The sequence below is a fragment of the Enhydra lutris genome, unplaced genomic scaffold, assembly GCF_002288905.1.
Source record: "Enhydra lutris kenyoni isolate GAN:26980312 unplaced genomic scaffold, ASM228890v2 scaffoldscaffold21, whole genome shotgun sequence".
Lineage (NCBI taxonomy): Eukaryota > Metazoa > Chordata > Mammalia > Carnivora > Mustelidae > Enhydra > Enhydra lutris.
In genome coordinates, this window is record NW_019154105.1 from 12,382,337 (window position 1) to 12,404,355 (window position 22,019).

General features: G+C 35.9%; 1 protein-coding gene across 3 annotated transcripts; it reads left to right on the top strand.

Annotated features, from left to right (window-relative positions):
- Positions 1 to 201: 201 nt before the first annotated feature.
- Positions 202 to 21,474, top strand: LOC111148968 (UDP-glucuronosyltransferase 2B31-like). Of its 3 annotated transcripts, none has more exons than XM_022505818.1 (6): positions 202 to 925; positions 5,724 to 5,872; positions 7,547 to 7,678; positions 9,817 to 9,904; positions 16,710 to 16,929; positions 21,019 to 21,474. In XM_022505818.1, the coding sequence occupies exons 1-6, from the start codon at positions 202 to 204 to the stop codon at positions 21,296 to 21,298; spliced, it is 1,593 nt and encodes a 530-aa protein (XP_022361526.1). In that variant the 3' UTR covers positions 21,299 to 21,474. The 3 variants fall into 3 exon arrangements, with proteins under 3 accessions (XP_022361526.1, XP_022361528.1, XP_022361527.1); XM_022505820.1 differs by having other exon boundaries at positions 202 to 673; XM_022505819.1 differs by lacking the exon at positions 7,547 to 7,678.
- The last annotated feature ends 545 nt before the right edge of the window (positions 21,475 to 22,019 follow it).

Sequence of the window (22,019 nt, forward strand, 5' to 3'; positions counted from 1 at the left end):
AACACATGTGTATACAAATGAAATCATCTGCCTTTGCCCTTTTCCTTATGCCATCCAAATAATCTGACTATTCATATAATGTGTTTACTTAGAAATGTAAGAGTTATACTTTAACTTACTGATTGATTTCTCCTTGACTTTATATACAAGCAATGGGACAAGGAAACAAGAATTTGCAAAGAAGCATTGCATTCCACCAGGATGTCTTTGAAGTGGATTTCCGTTCTGCTGCTGCTACAGCTGAGTTGTTACTTCAGCTCTGGGAGTTGTGGAAAGGTTCTAGTGTGGCCCACAGAATATAGCCACTGGATCAATATAAAGACAATCCTCGATGAACTTGTCCAGAGAGGTCACGAAGTGACTGTTCTGACATCTTCAGCTTCCATTCTTGTTAATCCGAATGAATCATCAGCTATCAAGTATGAGATTTTCCCTGCATCCATACTTAAAGATGATTTTAAGGATTTAATCAGAAAAATGCTCGATATGTGGATATGTAACTCGCCAAGAGATACATTTTGGACACATTTTTCACAAATGCAAGAAATTTTGTGGAAATTTTCTGACTGTATTCAAAAGTTCTGTGAGGGTGCAGTTTTGAACAGGAAGCTCATGACCAAACTACAAGAATCAAGGTTTGATGTCATTCTTGCAGATGCCATTGGACCCTGTGGTGAGCTGCTGGCTGAGCTACTTAAAATACCTTTAGTGTACAGTCTTCGCTTCTCTCCTGGCTATGCATTTGAAAAGCAAAGTGGAGGACTTTCTTTCCCTCCATCCTATGTGCCTATTATTTTGTCAGAATTAAGTGATCAAATGACATTCATGGAGAGAGTAAAAAATATGATATATGTGCTTTATTTTGACTTTTGGTTCCAAACATTTAATGAGAAGAGTTGGGATCAGTTTTACAGTGAAGTACTAGGTAAGTCATATTTCTAATTAGTAGCATGAAGTCTTAATTCCTAGTGCCTAGGAAGGTGAGTTTGTATTATGTCAGAGGAATTTGTCTTTGTAAATGAAATGATGAAAGGATAATATAAAATGATCTTCCAATCTCACAAATATTATGTAAAGACTTATATGACAGGACCAGTTCCAACTGTGTCATCCATTATTGAGTACATTACACTCCAGGAATTCAATAACCACAAATTAAAGCACTAAGGATTTCTTGAAGCAGTTACATATCTATTCATTGTGTGTTTGTAATACTTTAATTTTTTTTTTTTACTTTTTTCTGGATAAAGTGTTTTAAACTTCCTTTGTTATTTATTAAATACAAGTTGAAAATATTACTTTTGATATGCTTTACTTTTTAGAATAATTTTAATGACAGCATATGGAGTCAAGATTTCCCAGATAACCCTTGCCCCCACACATGCATAAGGTTCCCCATTATCAGCATCCCCCACCAGAGTGGTACATTTGTTACAACTGATGAACCTACACTGACACATTATTATACATCCAAAGTCTATAATTTATAGTGGAGTTCACTTTTGGTGGTGTATATTCTATAGGTTTTAGCAAATTTATAATGATATGTATACACCACTATTATATCAGAGTAGTTTCACTGCCTTAAAAATCCTCTCTGCTGTGCCTATTTCCTACATATCCATTTTACTTTACTTTTCCCATTTTTTAAAAAAAAGACATTAGAGGGGTTCCTGGATGGCTCAGTTGTTTAAGCGTCTGTCTTCAGCTCAGGTCATGATCTCAGGGTCCTCGGATTGAGCCTCTCTCAGCAGGGAGCCTGTTCCTCCCTCTTGCTCTGCCTGTCTCTTCCCCTGCTTCTGCTCTCTCTCTCTCTATCAAATAGATAAAATCTTTTTTAAGAAAAGACATTAGAAATTTCACTATCTTGATGAAAGCAGAGATGTTAATTGAGGAGTCACATCTCGTACAACTGTCTATAGAGTATTGAGGATATTATTTCCACTTGTTTCCCTTTTTTAATTTAAAAATAAAAATGTTTTGTCATATTACTTGAAAGATTCCTTCAGAACTGGAAGAAATATTGGCTCTATCCCAGACTCAGGAACCTACAATAAGAAGTTTCTAATGATCACAAATTCTTTCACCAGGGCTTATAAATCATGCTTTAAAGGCCTAAAATCCTGTTGAAGGGTGCACATACACATTAATAGTTCACATTTTTTGAAAACTATGTTACTCCATTAAAGAAAAAATGAGTCAAAATTAATAGTGCACATATCTATTTCCATACTTGATGAAAATACTCCAGCTGTTATTTGCAAATATTATTTAATACACAGATATTATTATGCTCCTTATGTGAACTAAGGGCAATGATAAGTACAAGGAGTCAAGTCATACTTTCAAAACTTCACAGTTTTCTTGGAAAATCTAGGATCTAGGGAATAACTTGCTAAATTACAGAAATGAGACTGAGTACTCTAAGGAAGGTGTTTCCATTGTTTAATTGATTGAGGAGCTCAAATAATTGTTTACATTTGCATCTGTTACTTTTGCAGCATTTCAAAGGAAATAAATGTATGTTTAATTTGATAGTGGCTTAGATTTAATAATTGTTTATGATTGTGAATGTACTACTGTGATGTTAAAAATGAGACTTACACATTGTCTTTCATATATACATATGAACAACATATATAAGTATGTAAATATATATTTGCATCATTATACATGTTTGTATCATATATGTGTTCTATTATCAAACTACAAATACTTTTAAACATTTTTCAATAAATTATTCCAAATTCATTTCAGAAAATACCCTAGTATATTCACAAAACATTACTCTCATTTCCTCTACCTGTTGCTTGTTGTAGGGTTTTTTTACTTATTTATTTATTTACTTTTATTTTTCTACCAAGTTTTAATATTTTTTATTAACATATAATGTATTATTTGCCAGAGGGTTACAGGTCTGGCTTGTCAGTCTTACACACTTCACAGCACTCAACATAGCATATACCCTCCCGAATATCCATAACCCAGCCATCCTATCCCTACCTCTCCACCCACCAGCATCCCTTGGTTTGTTTCATGAGATTAAGAGTCTCTTATGGTTTTTCTCCCTCCTGATTCCATCTTGTTTCATTTTTTCCATCACTACTCCCCCAAACCCCCACCTTTTCTCTCAAATTCCTCATATCAGAGAGGTCACATGATTATTGTCTTTCTCTGATTGACTTATTTTGCTTGGTATACTACCCTTTAGTTCCATACTGTCATTGCAAATGGCAAGATTTCGATTCTTTTGATGGCTGGATAGTATTCCATTGCATATATATATATATATATATATATATATATATATATGTGTGTGTGTGTGTGTGTGTGTGTGTGTGTGTGTGTATACACGACATCTTCTTTATCCATTCAACTCTCTGCAAAAGCTTTTGATCTTGATAAATTCCCAATAGTTCATTTTCCCTCTTGTTTCCCTTGCCTCTGGTGATGTTTCTAGGAAGAAGTTGCTGCAGCTGAGGTCAAAGAGGTTGCTGCCTGTGTTCTCCTCAAGGATTTTGATGGATTCCTTTCTCACATTGAGGTCTTTCATCCATTTGGAGTCTATTTTTGTGTGTGGTGTAAGGAAATGACCCATTTTCATTCTTCTGCATGTGGCTGTCCAATTTTCCCAACACCATTTGTTGAAGAGACTGTCTTTTTTCCATTGGACATTCTTTCCTGCTTTGTTAAAGATTAGTTGACCATAGAGGTGAGGGTCTATTTCTGGGCTCTCTATTCTGTTCCATTGATCTATGTGTCTGTTTTTGTGCCAGTACCATACTGTCTTGATGATGACAGCTTTGAAATAGAGCTTGAAGTCTAGAATTGTGATGCCACCAACTTTGGCTTTCTTTTTCAACATTTCTCTGGATATTTGGAGACTTTTTTGGTTTCATAAAGATTTTAGGATTATTTGTTCCATTTCTTTGGGGAAAAATTGATGGTATTTTGATAGGGGTTGCATTAAATGTGCAGATTACTTTAGGTATCATAGACATTTTCACAATATTTGTTCTTACAATCCATGAGCATGGGAATTTTTTCCATTTCTTTATGTCTTCCTCAATTTCTTTCATGAGTACTTTATAGTTTTCTGAGTGTAGATTCTTTGCATCTTTGGTTAGGTTTATTCCTAGGTATCTTATGGTTTTGGGTGCAAGTGTAAATGGGATCAACTCCTTAATTTCTCTTTCTTTTGTCTTGTTGGTGGTGTATAAAAATGCAACTGACTTCTGTGCATTGATTTTATATCCTGACATCAAGTTTTAATTTTCATTTTAATTCTGGTATAGTTAACAGAGTGTTATATTAGTTTCAGGTGTACAATATAGTTATTTAACAATTTTGTACATCACTCTGTGCTCATCCAAAGTGTCCTCCTTAATCCGTCTTCACCTATTGAACCCATCCACTTACCCACAATGCCTCTAGTAATACAGTTTGTTCTTTATAGTGAAGAGTCTTTTTCTTTGGTGGCCCCTCTCTCTCTTTTTGTCTTTTGCTTTTTTGTTTGGATTCTTAAATTCTACATATAAGTAAAATCATATGATATTTGTCTTTCTCTAATTGACTTATTTTACTTAGCATAATAGTCTCTAGCTACATCCATGTCATTGCAAATTGTGAGACTTCATTTTTTAAAAAAATATTTTATTTCTTTATTTGAGAGAGAGAGAGGGATAAAGAGAGAAATAGAATCTGAAGTATACTCCACACTGAGCACAGAGCCCCACTTGGAGCTCCATCCCACGACCACTAGATCAGGACGTGAGCCAAAACCAAGAGTTGGATGCTAAACCAACTGAGCCAGCTGGGTGCCCCAACTCTCATTCCTTTTTTTATGGCTGAATAATATTCATTATATAAATATGCCACTTCTTCTTTAGTCATTCATCAGCTGATGAACACTTAAGCTGTTTCCATAATTTGGTTATTGTAGATAATGCTGCCATATACATTGACCCCAATGTTTATGTATCCCTTTGAATAAGTATTTTTGTATGCTTTGGGTAAATACCTAGTAGTGCAATTGCTGAATCATAAGGTACTTCCATTTTTAACTTTTTGAGAAACCTCCACACTTGTTTCTTGTGGCTTTGATTTTAGCCATTCTGAAAGATGTGAGGTGATATCTCATCGGAGTTTTGATTTGCATTTCCCTGATGATGAGTGATGTTGAGCATCTTTTCATGTGTCTGTTGGCCAAGTGTATGCCTTCTTTGGAGAAATGTGTGTTCATGACTTCTATCCTTTTTTTAAATTGGATTATTTGTTTTGGGGTATTGAGTTGTATAAGTTCTTTATATATTTTGGATACAAACTCTTTCTTTAGGGTTTTCTATAATATCTTGTCAAGGTTTTGCTTTTTCCTTATCAATTATAGTGGATTTTCTTTATTTTTGTTGTCTGATTGCAATAGCCAGAACATATACTACTACGTTGAATAAAACTTGTAAGAGTGGACGTTCTTGCCTTCTTCCTGACTTCGGAGTAAAGCTCTAAGTTGTTCCCCATTGAATATGATGTTCACTGTGGGTTTTCTGTATAAGGCCTTTATTTTGTTGAGGTGTGTTCCCTCTAAACCAACATCGTTGAGAGTTTTTATCATGAATGGATGTGTACCTTGTCGAATGCTTTTTCTGCATATATGGAAATGATCATATGATTTTTCTCCTTTCTCTTACTAATGTGATGTTTGTTTTGCTTCTTTCCCCCTTCAGGAAGACCCACTACATTATCTGAGTTAAGGGGGAAGGCTCAAATATGGCTCATTCGAACCTACTGGGATTTTGAATATCCTCGCCCACTCCTACCAAATTTTGAGTTTGTTGGAGGACTCCACTGTAAACCTGCCAACCCCCTGCCTAAGGTTAGTGATTCCTGTCTCTTTTGTTTTATTTGCTCTGAGGCATTTAACTAGTATTCTACTTAGAAATATCATTCCTCAACAATGTTTGTGTGTCCCAACAATATCTGCAGTCAAATCCAATGTTCACTTGCTGTCACTCCAACATTTACACAATTCCTCATTTGAAATCCAAAGGCTTGACATCTTAGAGCATTTATGGGTTTGCTTAAATGATGAGAACATGTGTTTTCTGCCACATATCAAGGCTAGACAAAAACTCAGTAAAGAACACTGGGGGAGGGACGCCTGGGTGGCTCAGTCAGATAAGCGGCTGCCTTCTGCTCAGGCCATGATCCCAGCGTCCTGGGATAGACACCCACATTGGGCTCCTTGCTCAGTGGGAAGTCTGCTTCTCCCTCTGCCTCTGCCTGTCACTCTGCCTGCTTGTGCTCTCTCCCTCTGACAAACAAATAAATAAAATCTTAAAAAAAAAAAAGGATCTTTGGGGGAACATAATAGCTGACTGACAAAATGAGCACAGAAAAAACTGCATTTTGTACATAACAAGTACCACAAATTCTGCATATTTAATAAGAACCAAATAATTTCAGCCACTTAGAGCTGAAAAATATTCATAGTATAAAATTGCAAAATAATTCTGTTAATGTATAAGATTATACTTTATGAAAGAAAGCAATAAGGTAACGTGTTTTAAGTTGATATTGTACCTTTGAGACATAAGAAAAACAAGCATCCCTTACTAAATGATTTTATGGTCTTTTCAACATCTTGTTGTCCACCTTTTTATTGCTAATAAGATGAAACTAAGATCTTATTTGATGATTAACCTAATACCAATTTTGATTACAAAATGTTTAAGTGTGTATGGTAACTTTCTCAAAGTCTGAAACCTGAGGTAAAACTAGCAAAAGTTCTATTCAGTCTAACACAACTGTCCAGAACAGATAAATCCATAAATATAATGTATTTACACACTATGGAATATTAGTCATAAAACAGAAGAAACGTCGAACACATACTCTAAGGTGGAAAAGCTTCAGGATGTTACAGAAAGTGAAAGGGGGCAATCACAAAAAGATGGATATGGTATGATTCCACTGATACGAGGTATGCAGATTAGTCAGATTCATAGAAATGCAAAGTATAATGATGGTTGCTAAAGATGGTGAAGGAAGGAATGGGGAATTGTTATATAATGGGCACAGAAATTCAGTTTAGCAAGATGAAAAAGTTCTGGTGATTTGTTACCCAGTAGTGTAAATACAGACATTATTGACTTCATGCCCAGGAATAGTTAAAATGGTAATTTTTTGTGTATTTCACAATTTAAAGACAAAAACAGACATTACTCTGAAACTCCTGATACTAGTTGGTATCTCTCTTTTGCTGTTTGAAGAATTTTTTTTTAAGATTTATTTATTTGAAAGAGAGTTGGGGGATAGGGGAGGGGAGCAGAGGGAGAGACTGAAGACCCAGCAGATTCTCCACTGAGTGTAGAGCCAGACTCAGGGCTCAATCTTACAACCCTGAGATCATGACCTGAGGTAAAATCAAGAGTCAGATACTTAACTTAATTAACTTTATTAAGCCACCCAGACACCCCTGTAGAAATTTGTTTAATAGTGGTTGCTGTGGTGTTCCTCTTTTGTAATGGAACAAATTCTTTCTTTGCAGGCAATGGAAGAGTTTGTCCAGAGCTCTGGAGAAAATGGTATTGTGGTGTTTACATTAGGATCTATGATCACTAACATGCCAGAGGAAAAAGCCAATGTGATTGCATCAGCACTTGCACAGATTCCACAAAAGGTTAGATAAAGTAACTTAATTCTATACAACTACTTAATGAGTCTGTTAAACTGTGTAAAGAGTTTGTTTGCCCTTTCCTTCATGACATGGAAACCATGATGATAGCTCCAATTTATCTCAGATATGAGCAAATATACATGGCAGATGGTAAAGTAGTACAGAAGGTGTTTTGACAATAACTTTGGCATTAACATTGAGATCAGAAAGAAATATATTTAGAAGGTATATATTTAGGAGATACAGTGTAACATTTGCTATTATAATGTATCATGGGCAGATATAGAAATCACCAAATTCTGTCCTGTCATTCACTCCTTTTCCTTACAGGATTTCCAAGGGCACTGAAAAACACATAGATGTTCTCTGAAAGGAGTTAAATTTCAACAGTTATGTTAAGCAGGAACTGATAAATGTCTGAAAAGCTTCATGCAGTTTATGCTTGCTGGATAATCCAGGTTTCTTTTCCTTCCACTAGCTTTTTGAGAAAAGCCAACTCAGTATGCTCTTCAGAGAAAGGATGCCCAGGGCTCACCAAGCTATGTTTGGCAATTGTCCAGCCTAAGTGATTCAGGGAAAGAGAAAAACTGACTGGTGGAGTGGACCTTCTTAAGAGTAAAAGAGTAAAATAAATGAAAAGGGAGGAGATGAGTCCACCCCTTCAAGGTGACCCTGTGCTTAGTAATAGTGGTTCCAAAAGGACTTTAACTTGCCAGAATAGTAACTCCACCTGATTATGGAAGGAAATGGAAATATATTAAGAAGTTAACCAGAAACAAGCCTAGGAAGGGAAAGTTTCAGATGCCTGTTTCTATGTAAAATATAGTAATAAATTATTTTCTGATATATAGAAAACACCTGGAGTATTTGGGTATTTGTGAACTACTTTTTGGTTTACTGATATAGTTTCTCTTTATGCTAATGTTCACTTAATATCTAAGGTTACTTGAACATTCGCATAACAAATATATGTTAACCAATGTAAACCATCATCCAGTTTATGCAGATTGCTGGGGAATTCTGAAATCAATCTATTTTGGTACTGGGAATGCAAATTGTTTGGGTATAGAACTCATATTAATCCAAGCTATCAATGTTTTATAGTGCATCACTGAAGTGTTAAGAATCAGTTAAATAAAATGTAGCATCATCACAGTTTTGGATGTTTTTCAACAGCTGCACTTTTATTTCTGAAGTTCCAATAGGCTCTTCTTTGTAACATTTAAAGAATTTCCAAACCAAGAAATAGTAATAATAATCTGGATTCATGTAAATAATTACCGTTTTCTTGGAGGAAGTGCCTAATAATTAGTAATGTAAAAGAAATTATAGGTACTAAGAGAAGTTATTTATATTAATAAATTACTGGTAAGCAGAAATATTTATTTCTCACAAACAACAGATTGCATACTTAGCTTTTTTGTATATCAAAAGATGTAAAACTCTAATAAAATAACATATGGAACACGTGGATATACTTGAACTCCCTCCTGTAACATTTTAAAAGAAAGAAATAGGTAATATTACGTTGGAAGTTGATAGCGGTTACAATAGATAAAACAAAGCGAATGTGTAGAACTTAGTAATTTCCAATTTGTTTGCACTAGAATTATAACTGCCTAAAAATTTCTTACTTATATTTGTCACTAATCTCATTTGTCTAATCTCTATGTGTGAAACATCATGATTACATTCATACTTGATTGAATGTAAAAATAAGTAAAAAATGTGGGTATTTTACTATACCAGCATTTTGGTAGTCTCATTTATAATATTTTTGTCTTTGAGAGCTTGTTTGGAGGTTCTAGCAAGGGAGCGCAGCTACTCATATACCCTTGACCGAAGAACGGTCCTCTCCTCTATCGGGGAAGGTCGTCCTCTTCGACCGAGCGCGCAGCTTCGGGAGGGACGCACATGGAGCGGTGAGGGAGGAAGGGGACACCCGCCTAGCCAGCCAGATCAGCCGAATCAACCCTGGCGTTCAATGGGGTGACAGATGTCGCAGCCAGATCGCCCTCACATCCTATTATTTATCAGTTAGTGAAAGGGGTCTAGCTAGATTATCTCTTAATTTCTTTAAAATTCGAACATGCTATAACTTCAAAGTTTCAACTCATGAAATAAGGGATTTTCTTTAACAGGTTCTATGGAGATTTGCTGGCAAGAAACCAGACAAGTTAGGGCCAAATACTCGGCTGTATGAGTGGATCCCCCAGAATGACCTTCTCGGTAAGAATCTGGAAAACATTGAATTAAACGCAATGCTAAACAAAATGATAAGAGTTCCCAAGAAGCAAATTGATTGAACTTTCATTATTGAAAAATTCAAAAACAAAACTTAACTTCATTACATTTATTTTGCCGTGATAGGGGGGAAAAAGATCAGATACAGGATGTTATTATACATACACAGTCACGTTCCTTATGACCAGAATCAAAGTATCCTTACTTCAGGTGTAATTACTTCTCAAGAGTAATTTTCTAATTTTAATTTAAATGCAAATAGCCAACATAGAGTGCATCATTCATTCCAGTTGTACTGTTCAATAATTTACCAATTGCATGTAACACCCAGTGCTTACCACATCAAGTGTCCTCCCTAATGTCCATCACCTAATTACCCCATCCCCATCCACCTCCCCTCCAGCAACCCTTGGTTTGCTCCCTATAGGGGCAAACTATAGCAAACCATCAGTTTGTCTCCCTGTATGATTTCTTTCCATTCGGTTTTCCCTCTTCCCCTATGATCCTCTGTGCTGTTTCTTATATTCCACATATGGGTGAAAGCAAAAGATTATTGTCTTTCTCTGACCGACTTATTTCATTCAGCATAATACCCTCCAGTTCCATCCATGTCAATGTAAATGGTAAGTATTCAACATTTATGATGGCTAAGTAATATTCCATTGAATAAATATACCACTTATCTTTATCCACTCATTGTCCACGGATATCTCAGCTCTTTCTACAGGTTGGCTATTGTGGACATTGCTGCTATAAACACTGGGGTTTATAGCAGTGCTCCTTCAGATCAATACATTTCTATCTTTGAGGTAAATACCTAGAAGTGCAATTGCTGGGTCATAAGGTAGCTCTGTTTTTAACATCTTGAGGAACCTCCATAATATTATCCAGAGTGACTGCACCAGCTTGCATTCCCACCAACAGTGTAAGAGGGTTCCCCTTTCTCCACATCCTCACCAACATTTGTTGTCTCCTGTCTTGTTAATTTTAGCCATTCTGACTGGTGTAAGGTGGTATCTCACTGTGATTTTGATTTGTATTTCCCTGATGCCAAGGGATGTTGAGCATTTTTTCATGTGCCTGTTGGCCATTTTTATGTCTTCTTTGCAGAAATGTCTGTTCATGTCTTCTGCCCATTTCTTGAGTGGATTATTTGTTTTTTGGGTGTTGATTTTGGTAAGTTCTTTATAGATCTTGGATATCAGCCCTTTATCTAATATGTCATTTGCAAATATCTTCTCCCATTCTGTAGGTTGCCTTTTAGTTTTTTTGACTGTTTCCTCTGCTGGCAGAAATGTTTTATCTTGATGAAGTCCCAACAGTTCATTTTTGCTTTGTTTCCCTTGTCTTTGGAGACATGTCTAGCAAGAAGGTGCTGTGGCTGAGGTTGAAGAGGTTGCTACCTGTGTTCTCTAGAATTTGGGTGGATTCCTATCTCACAGTTAGGTCTTTCATCCATTTTGAGTTTATCTTTCTGCATGGTGTAAGAAATAGTCCAGTTTCATTCTTCTACATGTGGCTGTCCAAGTTTCCTAGCACAATCGATTGAAGAGACTGTCCTTTTTTTCAGTGGATATTCTTTCCTGCTTTGTCAAAGATTAGTGGGCCATAAAGTTGAGGGTTCATTTTTGGGTTCTCTCTTCTTTTCCATTGATCTAAGTATCTGTTTTTGTGCCAATACCACGCTGTCTTCATGATTACAGTTTTGTAATAGAGCTTGAAGTTCAGAATTGTGATGCCACCAACTTTGCTTTTCTTTTTCAACATTCCTTTCAACATTCCTCTCTCAACATTTCTTTTTCAACATTTGGGGTCTTTTCTGGAACCATACAAATTCTAGGATTATCTGTACCAGCTCTTTGAAAATTGTTGATGGTATTTTGGTCAGGATTGCACTGAATGTGTAGATTGTTCTGGGTACCATAGACTTTTTAACAATATTTACTCTTCCAATCCATGGGCATGGAATATTTTTTGTGTACTCCTCAAGTTCTTTCACAAGTCTTCTGTAATTTTTAGTGTACAGATCCCTTACCTCTTTGGTTAGGTTTATTCCAATGTATCTTGTGGTTTTGGGTGCAATTTTAAATAGGATAGACCCCAAAATTTCTCTTTCTTCTCATTGTTAGTGTATAGAAATGCAACTGATCTCTGTGCATTGATTTTATTTCCTGCCACGTGGCTGAATTCGTGCATCAGTTCCAGCAATTTGGGGATAGAGTGTTTGGGGTTTTCCACATAAGGTATCATGTCTTCAGCAAAGAGTGAGAGTCTGACTTCTTTGCCAATTTGAATGCATTTTATTTCTTTTTGTTGTCTGAATGCTGAGGCTAGGACTTCCAGTACTATGTTGAACAAAAAATGGTGAGAGTGGGCATCCCTGTCATATTCCTGACCTTAGAGGAAAAGCTCTGTTTTCCCCGCATTGAGAATGATATTCACTGTGGGCTTTTCATAGATGGCTTTTATGATATCGAGGTAGGTTTCCTCTATGCCTACACTGTGGAGAGTTTTAATCAAGAAACATACTGTGTTTTGTCAAATGGTTTTCTGCATCAATAGAGAGGGACATATATTGTTCTTGCCCTTTCTTTTATTAATGTGATGTATTACACTGATTGGTTTGTGTAATACATCACACCATGTATTACTGTACATGTAATTGTACAGTATTACATTGCTGTAATACCACCCTTGCAGCAGAGGAATAAATCTCACTTCGTTGTGGTGAATAATCCTTTTAAGGCACTGTTGGATCTTATTGGCTACTATCTTGGTGAGAAATTTTGCATCCATGTTCATCAGGTGTATTGCTCTGTAATTCTCCTTTTTGGTGGGCCTTTGGTTTGGAGATCAAGGTAATGCTGGCCTCATAAAATGAGTTCAGAAGTTTTCCTTCCATTTCTATTTTTCGAAACAGCTTTAGAAGAATAAGTATTATTCTTCTTTAAATGTCTGGTAGAATTCCCCTGGGAAACCATTGGCTCGTCTCTTGTTGGTTGGGAGATTTTTTTCTTACTACTTCAGTGTCCTTCCTGGTTATCAGTGTGTTCACATTTTCCATTTCTTCTTGTTTCAGTTTTAGTAGGTTATACGTTTCCAGAAATGCAGCCATTTCTTCTAGATTGCCTAATTTGTTGGCATATAGTTGCTCATAATATGTACTTAAAATTATTTGTATGTCCTTGGTGTTGAGCATGATCTCTCCTCTTTCATTCATGATTTTATTAATTTGGGTCCTTTCTCTTTCTTTTTGATAATGTGGCTAGGGATTTATTGATGTAATTAACTCTTTGAAAGAACAAGCTTCTAGTTTCATTGATCTGCTCTACTCTTTTGGTTTCTATTTCGTTGATTTGTGCCCTAATTGTTATTATTTTTTCTTCTGCTTGGTGTAAGGTTTATTTGCTGTTCTTCCTCCAGCTTCTTTAGTTTTAAAGTTAACTTGTATAGTTGAGACCTTTCTAATTTTTTTGAAAAAGGTTTGCATTGCTATGTACTTCCCTCTTAGGACCGTCTGCTGCATCCTAAAAGTTTTGAACAGTTGTGTTTGCATTTTCATTGGTTTCCATGAAACTTTTAATTCTTCTTTTATTTCCTGGTTGACCCATTCATTCTTTAGGAAGATCCTCTTTTACCTTCAAATGTTTGAGTTCCTTCCAACCATCCTCTTGTAATTGAGTTCAAGTTCAAAGCATCATGCTCTGAAAATATGCCGGGGGTAATCCCAAGCTCTTGATATGGGTTGAAAAACAATATGTGACCCAGTATGTGATCTACTCTGGAGAATATTCCATGTGTACTTGAGAAGAATGTGTATCCTGTTGCTTTAGATGGAATGCTTTGTATATATCTGTGAAGTCCATCTGGTCCTCTGTGTCATCCAAAGCCCTTGTTTCCTTGTTGATCTTCACTTAGATGTCCATTACAGTGAGTGGAATATTGAAATTCCCTATTATTGTATTACTATCAAGGTGTTACTTTAATTTGTTTATTAATATATTTATATAAATCACTGCTCCCAAGTTAGAAGCATACATATTTATAATTGTTAGATCTTCTTATTGGAAAGACCCTTTAATTATGAGATAGTGTCTCTCTTCACCCCTTTCTACAGACTTTGGTTTAAAATCTGACTTTTCTGATATGAGTATTTGCCACCCCAGCTTTCTTTTGATGCCCATTAGCATGAAAAATGGTTTTCTACCCCTCACTTTTAATCTGGAAGTGTCTTTGAGTCTAGAATGTGTCTCTTGCAGACAGCATATCGATGCGTCTTGCTTTTTTTATGTACTCTGATACCCTGTGTCTTTCAGTTAGTCCATTTAGCCCATTACATTCAGAGTAACTATTGAAAGATATGAGTTTAGTGCTATTGTATTACCTGTAAAGTCACTGGTTCTATAGATTGTCTCTGTTCCTTTCTGGTCTATGTTACTTTTGGACTCTCTCTTCACTTAAAGGATCTCCTTTAATATTACTTTCAGAGCTGGTTTAGTGATCAGAAATTCTTTGAATTTGTTTGTCCTGGAAGCTTTTTCTCTCCCTATTTTGAATGACAGCCTTGCTGGATAAAGTATTCTTGGCTCCATATTTTTCTTATTTAGCACACTAAATATTACATGCCAGTCTTCTCTGGCAAGCCAGGTCTCTGTGGATAGGTCTGCTCTGAGTCTAATATCTCTACTTTTGAAGGTTATGGACCTCTTGTCCCAAGCTGCTTTCAGGATTTTCTTTTTGTTGCTGAGATTTGCAAGTCTCATTGTTATGTGTCAAGGTGTTGACCTACTTTTGTTGATTTTCAGGGGGGTTCTCTGTGCCTCCTGGACTTGAATGCCTGTTTCCTTCCTCAGATTAGGGAAATTCTCAGCCATGATTGGCTCAAATATGCCTCATGGACCTCTCTTTCTCTTCCTCTAGGACCCCAAAAACTCTAATATTATTTTGCTTCATAGGATCACTGATTTATCAAATCTCCCCCACCCTCTGGGTCCATTAGTTGTTTTTCTTGCTATTCTCTGGCTTCCTTCCTTCCTTTCCATCATCTTGTCTTCTATGTCACTGACTCTCTCTTCTGCCTCATTTACCTTAGCTGTAAGAGCATCCATTTTAGATAGCATCTCAGTTAAAGTATTTTTAATTTAAGCCTGATTAGATTTTATTTCTGCACTAAGAGATTCTCTAGTGTGTTTTATGCTTTTTCAAGCCAACTTAGACTTTATAATCATTATCTTGAATTCCAGCTCTGGCATTTTACTTCTATCCATTTTGATTATATCTGTGGCAGAGAGTATCACCTATGGTTCTTTCTTTTGTTGTTGACTTCCTCCTTCTAGTCATTTTACCCAAAAAAGAATGGAAGAATGAGACAACAAAGCAAAAAAGATCAACCATGAATCAAATGAAACACACACTAGACAAATCCAAAGAGCTCAGAAAATTTAAAAAAAGGCGGGGGGAGGTTAGGGAGATAGATTATAATCTCCCAGGTGGACAAAACATGGTGATCCACTTGGTTCTGGGTGTATTTTGGTCTGTTGGAAGACACTAAATCCCAAAACTGTAAAGAAAGCAAAACTCATATAAACACAAAAATAAAATTGAAACAGTGAAAGGAAGCCAAAAATGAAAAATAAATCTATAAAATGTAAATTTAAAAATGAAAGTTAAAAAATAGTTAAAAACAAAGAATTGATAAAATAAGAAACCAGTCGGCATGCCTGGGTGGCTCAGCCACTTAAGCTATTGGCTTTGGCTCAGGTCATGATCTCCAGGTTTTGAGGTCGAGCCCTGCATCTGGCTCCCTCCTCAGCATGGAAACTGCTTCTCTCTCTCATTCCCTCTGCGATTCCCCCCTGCTCATTCTCTCTCTCTCTCACACACACATATAAACAATATTTTTTAAAAAAATAAAGTAAGAAACCAGTTGAAAAGGAAAAAAAGAAAAGAACAAGAGATTTTAAACTGAAAATTAAATGACTCTTGAGAAAAAACTAAATTCTATATACTATTTTCTCCCAGTGCTGGAGTTTTATAGTCCTCTGTGCTCCAAAAACTGGGTGTTCCCTCTTGTTTCTGAAAGTCTTCCAGGGGAAGGGTCAGCTGCACTGATTCTCAGGTGTCTTTGCCTGGACAGATTTGCACAACACCTTGCCAGGGGCTGGGCTCAGTGTAAGCTTTCTGATTGCTCTTTGTGGCTTTTGTTCGCTGAAGACCCTCTGTCCCTCTTTGGAGGATGTCCCTCTGTCTCCAGCCCTGGAGCTGAAAGATCACAGCCCCTTCTCTTCAGCAAATCTTCAGAGATAAGCAGTTTTCAGTTCTGTGTGTGCCAAACTGCAGACTTGTGGGTGTGCACCCACGCTGATCCTCCCAGGGGAAGATGGAGGGTCACCACATTTCTGCCCTTTGGCGGTCCCCCACATAGAGAATGGTTGCCTTGACACTCTACATGTTAAACTCAGTGGCTTTACTGTTTAAGAGAATATGTTCTAATATGCCACCTCCTTTTCTTTTCTTGTCTTTCTTTTTTTTTTTCCACATGCTATTCTTTATTCAGAATTTTCCCTTTCAATCTGTCTGTTCAGCCATCTTGTAACCATTTTTCAAGTTACAACTACCACATCAATTTTCATTGACTTCTCCAGCAGATTTTTGCTCTTCTTGCTCTGGGATCTAAAAGACATTTTAATGCTATTTCATATGTATTGTACTATGTGATTTATGTTGCTAAACTCTCCTTTTTTTTCTAGGAATTATAATTACTAATGTGCTGAGATTCATCCAATCCTAGGTCATCCAAAAACCAAAGCCTTTATAACTCATGGTGGAACCAATGGCATCTATGAGGCAATCCACCATGGGATTCCAATGGTGGGCATTCCCTTGTTTGCGGATCAACCTGATAACCTTGCTCACATGAAGGCCAAGGGAGTAGCTGTCAGTCTGGATTTCCACACACTGTCTAGCACAGATTTGCTCAATGCACTGAGGATGGTCATTAATAATTCTTCGTGAGTAGTATAATTTTTTTTCATTAATAGTATTTAGAGATAGGCTCTTCTATCAATGATGACTATGCATTTCATCCTATATTTAAGAAGCTAATTTTGAAATATTAATATGTATAACTGATCTTAAACCTACCTTTATTTTCAACCAGACATTTATTGCAAAGTTGCTTTTCAACCCCATTGATTTAATGGGCTGCAACAATTTTCTATATGAGCAAATGCAAAAGTTATATATGGAATTGTAAGGACACATATTTAAAAATATGATAGAATTCCTAGAATGAAAGAATGAAGACTTTGCAGTTATGTAAAATAACTTTCAATTCAGTACCAAGAATTTCCAAAACTATAAATCTTTTTGCCCAAGAATTAATTTTGATTTTTATTTTAATATATTTTATAATATGTGATTTATGCACCATAATATTTAAAGTACAAAAATCAAACATATGTAGTATGTTACAGAATTATGAAGCCATGACTATAATCTAAGTATGGGACATTTTCATTAACCCAAAAAGGAATTGCATATGACTTGGAAGTCATTTCCCATACTTCTTGCCTTAAGTAAACAATCTACTTTCTGACTCTACTAATTGCTATATTCTGGATATTTCATACAAATGGAATCTTACAATTATGGCCTTTTGCATGTGGCTTCTTTCACTTGGCATGTTTCGAGTTTTGAGTTTCACTGATGTGGTAGTTTTGCGTTGCTGAATAATATTCGATGGTATGGATAAATTACAATCTATTTATTCATTCACCAGTTCATGAACATTTTGGTTATTTCCACATTTAGGATTCATAAATAATACTACATATGTTATTGTGTGAACAAAATTTGTCACTTCTTTTGGAAATGAAAGGAAATTTTTGGAATTCTAGTAGAATTGCTGATCATATGCTAACTCTGTAAGGAACTGCCAAATTGATATCCAAATGAGATGCACCATTTTACATTTCCACCAGCTGAGTATGGGAGATCCAAGTTCTCCACATCATTACCAACACTTGTTATCATCTGGTTTTGGGTTTTTTTAAGATTTATTTATTTATTTATTTGACAGACTGAGATCACAAGTAGGCTTAGAGGTAGGCAGAGAGAAGGGGGTAAGCAGGCTCCCTGCTCAGCAGGCAGGGCTCGATCCCAGAACCCGGAGATCACGACCTGAGCTGAAGGCAGAGGCTTAACCCACTGAGCCATCCAGGTGCCCCTATCATCTGTTTTATTACAGACATCCCAGTGAGTGTGAAGTGGTCTCTCCTTGTGCTCTTGATTAGAATTTCCCTTAGAGCCCAAGTTATTAAGCATCTTTTCATATACCAATTGCCATCCATATATCCTCTTTAGAGAAATGTCTATTCCAATTCTTTGATAATTTTTAAATTTGATTATTTGTCTCACCTTATTAAATAATTTGTTATGTGTTATGAATATAACACATTAACAGATAGATGATTTGTTAATGTTTTCTTCCATTCTGGTTGACTTGATTTTTCACTTTCTTGATGGTGTCCTTTAAATAGAAAACTTTTTAAAGATGATAAGACAAATAAAGAAATTTCCTATATTACACAGGAAAATAATGTGTGGGTATTTGTAGTACCTAGCACAGCAACCACTAATTCAGTATTTGTTACTATTATCAGTATTAATATTATATTAGGAGGAACCAGGTGGTGGGTATTAGAGAGGGCACGGATTGCATGGAACACTGGGTGTGGTGCAAAAACAATGAATACTGTTACACTGAAAAGAAATAAAAAATTTTTAAAAAATTGTCACCCACCCAAAAATAAAATTATATTAGGAGGGCATCATCTAAAGAAATAGAGAAAAATGTGTTATCAAGAAAAAATAGTAGAACAATGAATTAATGAAATACTTTAAATAGATAAGAAAGAAAAAGAAATATATGGCAGGTTGGAGAAATAGAACAGAAAATAGAGAATGAGACAGTAGGTAAAAATATAAATATGCCAGTACATACATTAAACTTAGATTACATAATTTAAAGACAAAGTTTGTCAGAATGCATTTGAAAAACTATATACTGTTTATAAGACATGTTCAAACAGAAATGTAGAAGAGGATTTTAAGTACAAAGGTAGAAAATGATCAATTTTAGCAGTAACCATTTAGAAAGATATTGTGCCTACGCAACTATCAGACATGGTACTCCAGAATCACTAACAAAAATAAAGATACATATATCATAACGATACATGGACTGATCAGTCAAAACAACACAAATTAGTAACTGGTGACACCTACTATGAAAATATCAAAATGCAGCAGACGTAGACCAAAGAACAAACAAATACACAGCTCTACAGTCATAATATTGAGTTTTCAAACATCTTTCTCAATAACATAGGAAAAGAAGACAAAAAAAGAAAGAAAGAAGAAAGGAAGAAAGGAAGGATGGATGGATGGAAAGATAATGGAATGACTAAATTCCTAAATGTTTAAAGGATTCAATTTGATACAACCTATCCGACATACAAATACATCATAATATATAACACAACAGAGAATACATTATTTCAAGAATAGAATAGATATTGGAATTAACCATATGCTGGGCTATACGCCAAGAATAAATTTGGAAAATATAAATCATCAACAGTATATTGTCCAGCCTTACTGGAATTCACTTAGAAATTGTCAAAAAGAAAGATAAGGGAAACATCTCTAAATTTTGGAAATTAAGCAATATACTTCTACATAATTCAGTCAGTAAAGAAATCACAACCCTAAATAACCTTCTTCTCAGCAATTCCACTTTCATATTTATACAAACACAACTGTATAATCCTGCAAATCTAAAGAAATACACAAGATTTTTATGACAGCTTGAGTAATAATGGCCAAAAAATTGTTAACACAAGTGTCCACTGATTGTTAAATGAAGAAATACTCTGTGGTATTGCCAAACTATGGAATACTATACAGTAATAGAATTAACCGACAACTGTTAGACAAAAGACAAAAGGAAATGAGTGTTATCTTGGTGTTCTGATACATAAATAATAAAAATTATCTATGATGACTAAAAGGGTCAGAGAAGATGGGATAAATCTGGGTAGCATGTGACACCATATATATCAATATCTAAGTAGTAGGTATATTATTATGTCCACTTCACAATTATATTCTAGCAAATTTTGAATTTATGAGCTATTCAGTTAAGACTATGTGCATTTTTCTTATATTATATATTTAAATGTTATTATGGAAAATGTGTTTTAAAATTCTAGGTTTCACACACATCCCAAATATCTAAGGGTGCTTTGATAGTGTGGCCCAGAAAAGCCTGAGATGGAACACAGAGCTGGGTCATCTATCAAGATGTAGAAGCAGCTTTGGAGTGTTGCAGGGAGAAGTGTCCAGCAGAAGACAGAGGGGACAGAAAGTGCAAAGGTGCTTAAGTGAGGACATGTTTGGCAACTTCAGTGAACTCCTAGCAGGATTTTATACCTACAATAGAGTATACAAGGGACAAAGCAACAGAAGGAGAGGTTGCCAGGGGGCTGTATCTGTAAGATCCGATAGTCCAAAATCCATAGCTGGATTTTATTCTAAAGGTAATGAGAAGCCAGATGGAAATTTTGAGCAGGGAAGTGCCATGATCTGATATTGATTTCAAAAATCAGACTGGCTACATGATGGAAAATAAAGAGTAGAGGGTAGAAGAGTGGAGACACAGGGACCAGTGAGGTGGCATTTTACTTACCATGGCACAATTCCCTTTGCTGCTTCATGAGATCATTGTACAAGTGCATTCCCACCACCTCATTTACAGCTATTACAAGGGCCCATAGCATTTTCTCTGTTAGAAAAGATCAAACTACCCTCACTTCACTTCCATTTTCACTTCTTAGAATAGTTGGTGATGGGAAAATTCCAATTTAAATGCCAAATCTCCAGTGCGGATCCAAATAAAAAAACATACTGCTTCTGTAACTCTATGACATATATTTTGAAGCATTTGTATGGCACTTTTCAAAAACCTTTCATGGGAATTATACGGTTAGGCAAATGAGCTTCCTTTCAATGTCGGTATCTTTATGTTTCTGCTTTAGATACAAAGAGAATGCTATGAGATTATCAAGAATTCACCATGATCAGCCTATAAAGCCCTTGGATCGAGCAGTCTTCTGGATAGAGTTTGTCATGCGCCACAAAGGAGCCAAACACCTCAGGCCAGCCTCCCATGACCTCACCTGGTTTCAGTACCACTCTTTGGATGTGATTGGGTTCCTGCTGGCCTGTGTGGCAGCTGCTGTATTTGTCACCACACAGTGTTGTCTGTTTTGTTACCGGAAGTTTGCGAAAACAGGGAAGAAGGAAAAAAAGGAGTAGTTGCATCGGGGGCCTCAAGCTGGTATGCCTCATAAATGGGACTCATCCAGTTTATTTCAGCAAGAAGCTGTGATAGAAGGTTTCTTCCTCCTGTGACAAAATGACTTTTCACCACTTAGCTTCCCAGATCAAAATCTGTTTTCAAGGGATTTACAGCCTATTTAAGAGTTAGAAATGTCATGCCAAAAGGAAAACTGGGAGAAATAAATAAAATAAAAATAAAACTGTATGGGTATTTATTGAAACTTATTATTCTGAATCAAAAGTCATCTCCCTCCAAAAGTTATTGATCTTAACTGTGTTTCAAACATTGGGTATGCACACAAGAACATTATGAAAGCTATGCAGAATATCTTTATTATCATGCAATTACTCAGAATATGTTAACTTAATTTGGGGCTAGAATTTTGTATTTTTGTTTTTGCTGGAGAAATGACAGGTAGTTAAAATTGTATAAAATGATTTATTTGTCCATTTCATTTTGGGAGACCACTAATTCTCCACAGTAAGATCCAGCCTCAGCATCACTCCTTACCTAAGAACAGGGCAAGTTCTTGGGTTTCATCCAGCTTGTCATTTTCCAGCAGAACGTAAGTGAATTTAGAAGTCTAACAGCTACCCCTTTCCTATTATAAAACTGAGCTGCTCAACTGGTTAAGCTTCTGACTCTTGGTTTCAGCAAAGGTCATGATCTCAGGGTGGTGAGATCAAGAGATCAAGC

What these genes read in the sequence shown, in the direction of transcription:
- LOC111148968 (XM_022505818.1), top strand. Translation starts at nt 202, where the DNA reads ATGTCTTTGAAGTGGATTTCCGTTCTGCTGCTGCTACAGCTGAGTTGT. An exon ending in CTGCCAACCCCCTGCCTAAG is followed by an intron (nt 5,873 to 7,546) that starts GTTAGTGATTCC and finishes CTTTCTTTGCAG; the next exon opens with GCAATGGAAGAGTTTGTCCA. An exon ending in TTGCACAGATTCCACAAAAG is followed by an intron (nt 7,679 to 9,816) that starts GTTAGATAAAGT and finishes TTTCTTTAACAG; the next exon opens with GTTCTATGGAGATTTGCTGG.